The sequence below is a fragment of the Elephantulus edwardii genome, unplaced genomic scaffold (genome assembly GCF_000299155.1).
Source record: "Elephantulus edwardii isolate Elephantulus edwardi_28Jun2011 unplaced genomic scaffold, EleEdw1.0 scaffold00326, whole genome shotgun sequence".
In the NCBI taxonomy this organism is placed as follows: domain Eukaryota; kingdom Metazoa; phylum Chordata; class Mammalia; order Macroscelidea; family Macroscelididae; genus Elephantulus; species Elephantulus edwardii.
In genome coordinates this window covers 1281058-1289577 of record NW_006400076.1, presented here as the reverse complement: position 1 = coordinate 1289577, position 8520 = coordinate 1281058, and the positions used below count along the sequence as shown (strand labels likewise).

Genomic DNA, 8520 nt, shown 5'->3' with positions numbered 1-8520 from the left:
AGGTATATAGAAGAGAAGTAGAAGAGAATGGAATTGTTCTCGATCCTTTGAAAGCTACCCATGCAGTTAAAGGTGTCACAGGACATGAAGTTTGCAATTACTTCTGGAATGTTGATGTTCGAAATGACTGGGAAAGTAAGCGCTTTTGAATAATTTATTTTCATTATTCTGAAGCATTATGTAGGAACTCATAATGTGTGGTGTATAACATTTTTCATTTGATACACAGTCATTGTGGATACAGGTTAGTATAGTGTTTCTCATTTTGCATATACCAACTAGTTGCTAATCGAGTCAGGACCAACCTAGAGCTAATCTTCCAATGGTTTTTGGAGATTATATCACCCCAGGAACAGATTTCCCATATTTCTCCTGAAGAGCTGCTGATAGATTCAAACTGCCAGGACTAAAATGGAAAGGTTCTCTTTTGATGTCTACTGTTGTTTACCCCTTTATCCTAGAACACTAGTGACAAATTGACTAAAGCACTAACTTAAAGGTTAGTGCTTTTACTTTACCAGCTGCTCCATGAGAGAAATACATGTCATTCTGCTTCTGTAAAGATTTACAGTCTTAGAAACCCTATAGAGCAGTTCTCTATCCTGTAGGATTACTGAGTCAGATGGCAACTTGTATTAATTTTGGCCTTTTTAACCTAGTCTATTTTGATTCCATAATCAATCTTAAATGAACCCTACTGTAGTTACTTTGGAATAATTGTTATACTGTTAGACACCAAATTTCAAAAATACATTTAATTCCAAATATCATAGATGTCTTGTATTGGCAAACTGACTCCCACCCCCATCCCCCCAAATGATGTCACCTAAGCCTAAGTCATTATCAGGATTGGGCCATAACATCATGCTTGGGAGAGGATCCTCAGGAAGGAAGATGACCATTGGTGATATGGATTGACACTGAGGTTATAAAAGTGGGCCTGAGCGTAGCAGCACTCGTGAGGATGGCACACCTAGGGATGTGTTTCCTTCTGTTGTCCATAGGATTGTTGTAAATGGGTACCAGTGCAACAGCACCTAACAGCAACAAGCTTAAATAGAGCTGTAGTTCTACTTCAGTAACTTAAAGATTACAGTGAGGGGTTATTATTAAATAATGATTTGAGCTTGTATATTACATAGTGGTTAAAATTTCCTTCTGATGGTGAAAGGTAGCTATCAAGCCAAAGAAGATAGACTTCATAGTGATCAGGTATCATGTTGTCCTCTCTGTCAATAGCCCTGATACATATATATAGCCCTGATAACTATATTCCATTTGTAAATTTTCTTCATTTTTCCATAATATCCATTTATTTTTACCATAATCATATTCTAGGAAAAAAATATCTTTTTGTTACTCTCTCATTCTTTTCATTTCAGCAACTATAGAGAACTTTCATGTGGTGGAAACATTAGCTGATAATGCAATCATCGTTTATCAAACACACAAGGTAAATATCTTTTCATCCAGAAGAACTCCATTGTAATTGAAACTAGGGCTCATAAATTCTCTAAATTGAAATTTGGCAAGAACTAAAATGCTACCAAAGGTCTAAATAGTTTGTGAATAATTTGTGAATATCATGTATGTGAAGGAATGTTCAGCTCATTTAGAGCAGAAATGTGTACAGACAAGAGTCTGAAGGAGAAATATAATCCAGGAAGAACCACAGTTGGTACAGACCCATAGTAGATTTTTCTTTAGGTATTTTTTAACTCCAGAAAAGAACCTTCTGAAATACAACAACTACTTTCCTTGGATTTCTATCAAAGACCAAAAGATACTAACTAAATATGAAAGTGGAGCAGCTTCCTGTGATGGGAACGAAAATATGTCATTACCTGTATTAAGACTCATAGGAAAGTGATCTAAGTGGCAGAAGTTTGCAGTGCTTGACTGAAATGTTGGTCATACACCAGAGCAGACAGAAACAGTATTATTTAAATTGGCTGCCATTCATTTCATTTCACCCTCAGCTTTTGTAGTTTCTTAAAATTTTACAGAGACTTACAACAGTAGTTAACATGATACTATACGAGTTGGAATCAGCTTTTTTTTATAGTTCTGTGTGTGTGTGTGTGTGTGTGTGTGTGTGCGTGTGCGTGTGTGTGTGTGTGTGTAGTTATACTATTTTTTGATAGTTCTTACCTTACTTGTTTGGTTCCCCTGCTTAGAATTGCCAAATAATGTGTTCTATGTAGAACAATAAAAGAATTTAAAATTTGAGGGAGAGCTGAAAAATATTTTATATGATTATGATTATTAGATACTTGATTTTTTTAATGTTTTTAATCTGGATGTATGAAAATTTATGACTTTTGCTATGTATTATTTCTTCAGCTCAGTCTTGTTATCTGAAATATTTTATCATCTAGTTGCCTTCATATTACACGGTAGCTGTTCAGTAAGTGTAAACAGTGAAGATTATATATCATCATCCAAATTTTAGCGTCTACTGTGAGATCTGAAATGTAAAAAAAGTTAATGTACCAGTTATTGGCTCTGTAATTGTTGTTGTTTACTCATAGCTGACCCTCCAGCAGATTTTCAGAGGCAGTTAATTGCACAGGAGGAGATTGCTCATCCTTCTTCCGTGGAGCATCTGGTAGCCTCTAACCATATGCCTTTGGGATTGCAGCACAGCTTCTTGCCACTAGGCCACCAGAGCTCCCTGTAATGAGGAATTGCAATAAATGAACAAAAATTTAGGGACAGTAGTACCTGATGTGAAGATAAGATCATGGAAAATGGGCTGCTCAAAGTATCCCACTTAGTAAATAGTAGATGTGGGAGGAGCAGTGTCGTACGTATAAGTTTTGTTAGTGTTATTTCTTAAAAAGCAAATGAAAAATTGTGACGAGATTGTATGTTACATATAACAATTTAGGTTATAATGATTTACCAATTCTTTGAAAATGATCCTGGCATAATTTTTTTCAGAAAAGTCAGTACTTTTCAACTTCTTTACCTTTAAGTTTTACTTCTTTTTTAGTATAGTCTTAAATAGAGCCATTCATTTCTTGGTCATTCCTTCTCCATAAATTCTTATATAATCATTATCCTGGTAGATTTTCATTCATTATTTCTCCCTAGGCCAGATCATCTGTATTATTAGCTTTTCATCCGTTTGTTCAGTATTCTTATCTTTTACATTGTACTGTCTCCAGGTTCCCCGCTATTTCTAACAGTCAACACTCAGGAAAGATCCTGTGCATAGTAAGAATTGAGTTTAGCTATATATACCAAATAAATAAATAAGTAGATGTCTAAATAGTTACTTTTTTCCCCTCATGTGAAAGTAGCTAGTCAGGGTTTTCAGAGTGTCACTGGCTGCAGGTCAGTCTAGTGGAGGTTTTCTTTCCATATATAAACCTGAAAGATTTCAGCCCAGGTCACCTGGAATTCTTTTGAATGTGATTATGTTATCAAAGGAGCAGTCTTCCCCCTAAAGTTTTTCTCTAGGTCTCTGGACATTTCACACTGGCTTACTATTGTACTTAAAGTAGATTATTCCTCAGATTAGACTATTCTGCGAAGTCATTAGTATTCAGAAGTTATATTTTGGTGGCTATTTGCATATGTTTTTCATCTAAAATTTAATTCTTTCACCTTCAACTAAGATACTTCTTGGTTTTACATTTGACTCTTTTTTAGTTTCAAGTGAATTAAAAGCAGTTCCATTTTTACTTTTTCTGCAGAGAGTATGGCCTGCTTCTCAGCGAGATGTTTTATATCTTTCTGCCATTCGAAAAATACCAGCCAAGACTGAAAATGACCCTGAAACATGGATAGTTTGTAATTTTTCTGTGGATCATGACAGTGCTCCTGTAGGTACCATGAGTGAATGAATATGATTAATTGTAAAGAGCCAAATACAAGGCAGAGGCTACAGATAATCACACTCAGTACTTGATTTAATAATGCTGCTTAGCTTTTGTTTTGTTCAGTTGCCGTGTTAGAGTGATGTCACTCATATGTTTACGTGAAGGCAACAGTGATGGTTGTGTCAGCAAGACTTACTGTTTCTTCTACGTTAGGTGACACAGCTGAATGAGTAGTACTTACAGGCTACTTCTCACTGTTAGCTCTTAAACCGTCGTCAACTGTTGACAGATAACTGTGATTTCTGCCTTGACTAACTACACAAGTGGGGAGCAAATCATTCCTAGTATATCACATTACCTTGACACATGTAATTGGTCATCATAAAAATCTGTTGGAAATTTTTTTAAATTATAATTTTGGTTAAATTAACATGGTCTTAGCCCAAGAGATAGTACAGAATTACTTTATCATGCTTTCTTTTGTTTTGATAGCTGAACAATCGATGTGTCCGTGCCAAAATAAATATTGCTATGATCTGTCAAACCTTGGTAAGCCCACCAGAGGGAAACCAGGAGATTAGCAGAGACAACGTTCTATGCAAGATTACCTATGTAGCTAATGGTATGTATGTTTCTGTTTATTATGCTACTTGGTAATGTGGATGATCTTGATTATAAATTGTTTAATAACTGACAGTTAAGAAAAAATATCTTTTATAAATGTCTTTTAGGTTATTGTTGTTGTGTGCCATCGAGTTTGAACCAACTCATAGCTGACCCTCCAGTGATTTTTCAGAGGCAGGAGATCACATGGAAGGAGAGTACCAAACCTTCTCCCGTGGAGCAGCTGGTAGATTTGAACCACATGCCCTTGGGAATGCATAATTTGTTGTTGTTGTTGTGAACCTTTGAGTTGGAACAAACCACAAGCTGACTCTCCAGTGGGTTTTCAGTGGCAGTTAATTGGATAGTAGGAGATCACCCATCTTTCTCCCATGGAGTCATTGGTGGCCTTTGGGTTAGCAGAGCAGTTCTCTACAGGTTAGTCCACCAAAGCTTCATATCTGCATTATCTGGGAAACTTTTAAATACACAAGCCTGAATTTTTTAATATTTTTTCCCTCTGAACTGATGTGTCAGGATTTATGAAGTGAAGTTAGTTAAATAGGTAAATTTTAGAAATTTCTCTCTTAGGTCCTAAAAGGAATCCTACTGTGTTCCTGGATATGCTCATCAGTCTGTATTTTTCTCATTCTCAAGAAAGGTGAAAATTATCAAACAATACATTAATATCACATGTGAGCAAAATATTGCTGAAGATCACCCCAAAACTACTAGAACAGAACATTGACAGAGAATTGCCAAAAGTGCATCATTCTTGTTTTAGAAGAGGCCTTGGCACTAGATGTCATTGCTGATGTCAGATGGATCTTGGCTGAAAGCAAGAATACCAGAAGAATGTCTATTTGTGTCTTATTGACCATTCAAAGGCATTTCACTGTGTCAATCATAACAAACTATGGCTAACAATAAAAAGAGAAGAGCCACCTGAGGACAGCCGTGTCTGACCTATACCAACTCACAAAGGAGAGTTGACCCCACCAACAGCACAAAAACCATGAGATCAGACATGTCTTCCATTCCCCAAACCTCATTCTGTTCATCTCAGCACCAGTCTTACTCCTTTGTTGAATCCAAAATTCAACACAGTAGCTCAAACTATACAGAACTGTGCTGGGGAAGTTGAAGTTATAGTTAACATAATCCTGGTTAATAACATAATTCAATAAGAAGTGCTTTCAAAATGTGCTTGCAGGCACCCTAACCTTGAGTTTTACAACTTAAGGCCAATATTACAAAGTTCTCTATCCTGCTAATATTCCCTTTCCACCCCAAGTTGTCAAAAAAACTTGGGCAAAGGCTCTTAGCTCCAATTCTAATGATGTAGCAGTCCCAAGATCCCATCTCACCTCGGGTCTCCAGTTCAGTTATGGCTGCTGCTGCCATGCATGGGTGCCATAAGTATAGCTGGAGCAGAAATTTCTAGTACTAAAGGACGTCCTACATTCTCTTTCTTAGCTGGTAAGGAAGATCTTATTCTCCTGCTTCTGGATTGCTCAGTTTAATGACAAGACTAGCCAGTTGCCTTGTGGACTGGTAGATAGCCACACGCCTGTGGAGAGATTAACATGCCTCATTCTCATATTCCTGCCAATCTATATGGCAAAGTCAGACAGTCGGTAGGAAAGTTATACTGAAAGATAAACACCACACTACCTACCCTTGAGAAGAATGGGAATTCCAGAACCCTCATTTATGCTTATACAAAAGGCTGTTGTCCAAACAGAGTGAGGGAATACTGCATGATTTGGAATTGGGAAAGATGTGAATTAGGTTTGTATCCTTTCTCCATACTTAATCAGTCTGTATGCTGAGCAAATTATTTGAGAAGCTGGACTTGATGAAGAAGAGTGTGTCATCAGGATTGGAGGAAGATTTGTCAACAACCTACATTATGCAGATGATACAATCTTGCTTGCTGAAAGCAAGGAGGAGTTGAGGCGCTTGCTGCAGAGCATCATAAACTGCAGCCTTCTGGATTTATTACATCTTAACATCAAGAAAGCAGAAATTCAGTGGACCGGTCAGAAACTGAGTGGACAGAAGGTTGATATTGTCAGTGATTTCATCTTCCTTGAATCTGCCCACAATCAGTGTCCTTAGTGCCAGTAGTCAGGAGCTCTTGAGATGTATAGCATTGGGAAAGTCTGCTGTCAGGGACCTCTTCAAAGTCCTGAAGGGCAGTGATGTCAATCTAAAGACTAAGATGTGTGTGATTCAAGCCATAGTCTTTCCAGTCACCTGTTGTGCTTCTTAGAGCTGTACATTGAGTAAGGATGACAGAAGAGTCAATGCCTTTGATTTGCAGAGGAGAAGAGTACTAAACATACTGTGAACAGCCAAAAGAACAGATACGTCTTGGAAAAAGTAAAATCAGAGTGCTCCTTGGAGGCAAGGATGGCAAACTTCAACTTATAAACTTTAGGCATGTTGTTTGGAGAAGATATTCCTTGGAGAAGGACATCATGTTTAGAAAGTTGGAAGATCAGAGAAAGAGAGGAAGGCCCTCAACAAGATATATTGACACAGTGATTGCAGCAATGGGCTGGAGTGTGTCAGAGATGAAGACGGCACAGGCTAGGACAGGGTTCAGATCTGTTACTTATAGCGTCACTATGAGTTGTGATATACTCAATGGCACTTAATAACAGTGCTCAGCTACTAAGTGAAAGGTTAGTGATTGGAACCAGGGCTTCAGACCCGTTTGAACTGGTTTAGTCATGGCCCACTAAATAAAATGTTAACAAACCAAAATGTTTTAAAATTGAATGACCCAGAATTCTAATTGTTACAGGAAAAATTATGGGTCTAAGGACTGAACCTTGCTTGCTTAAAGTGAGGAGGACTTGAAACACCTGTTTCAGAAAATCAAGGAATACAGCCTTCAATATAGATTCCCTCTCAATGTCAAAAAAAGAAACATCCTTAGCACTGAACTGATAAGGCAACATCATAATGAATGGAGAAGAGATTCTATCAGCAACTTCATTTTACTTGAATCCACAATTAAACATCCTTGGTACCACCACTCAGGAAATCAGGAGACGTATTGTATTGGGAAAGTCTGCGGTTAGGGACCTTTCCAAATTATTGAAGAGTAAAGTGCATCTGATTCAGGCCATGGTTTTTCTGATCACTTGCTATGCTTCTAAGAGCTGGACAGTGAATAGGGATAATATTCACTGTCCAGCTCTCAGATGCATAGCAAGTGATCGGAAAGACCATAGCCTGAATCAGATGCACCTTAGTCCTGAAATAGATATCATTACTCCTCCATAATTTGGAGAGGTCCCTAACTGCAGATTTTCCCAGGGCAGTGTGTCTCCTTATGTCTGGACTGCTAGTACCAGTTGTGGAACCAACCAAGATGAAGCTGATGAGCAAGAGTAGGAAAGGAAATTAACAGGTCTTTTTCTTATGGTCAAGCTTTTTGTTTTCTTAATTATTGATGCTCTGGACCTTTTTAAGTTAATATTAACATTTCTTTCCCATTGGCCTACTGCTTGGACAGCACTTTTTATCACTTGCATTGGTTTCTTACTGACAACAATTTACTACCTACAGTAGTTTTACTTCCATCTTCTTAATGCAGTGTTAAACACTGCTAGCATGCTTAAAGAAACCACTGTTCCAGAATAAGTAATAGAATGGTATTTGATTGTTGTTGTTGTTGTTGTTGTTGTTGTTATGTGCCGTCGATTCGCTTGCGACTCATAGCGACCCTATGTACAACAGCCCTAACCTCTGCTCTGTCCTGTGCCAATCATTCTGTCTCCGACACACCCATTCCGATTACCCCAGTCACTGAATCAGTCCACCTAATAGAGGGCCTTCCCCTCCTGCACTGTCCCTCCACCCTACCAAGCATGATGTCCATCTCCAAAGATCAGTCCCTCCTTCCAACATGTCCAAAGTCTGTTAGATGGAGCCTCAGAATCCTTGCCTCCAAGGAACCACCCAGTTTAACCCTTTCCAAGATGAATCTGTTTTCCTAGCAGTCCATGGTATTCTCAATACTCTTCTCCAACACCACAGCTCAAAGGCATCAATTCTCCTTCTATCCTCCTTGGTC

General features: G+C 38.0%; 1 protein-coding gene across 2 annotated transcripts in view; it reads left to right on the top strand.

The window, feature by feature from the left end:
• Positions 1-8520, top strand: part of COL4A3BP (collagen, type IV, alpha 3 (Goodpasture antigen) binding protein) — a 158150-nt gene that overhangs the window by 148027 nt on the left and 1603 nt on the right. For both annotated transcript variants that reach the window (XM_006901433.1, XM_006901432.1), the window contains 4 exons: positions 3-135; positions 1383-1453; positions 3702-3830; positions 4320-4449. In XM_006901433.1, the coding sequence (XP_006901495.1) occupies positions 3-135; positions 1383-1453; positions 3702-3830; positions 4320-4449 (463 nt within the window). The remainder of the gene's footprint in view (positions 1-2; positions 136-1382; positions 1454-3701; positions 3831-4319; positions 4450-8520) is intronic.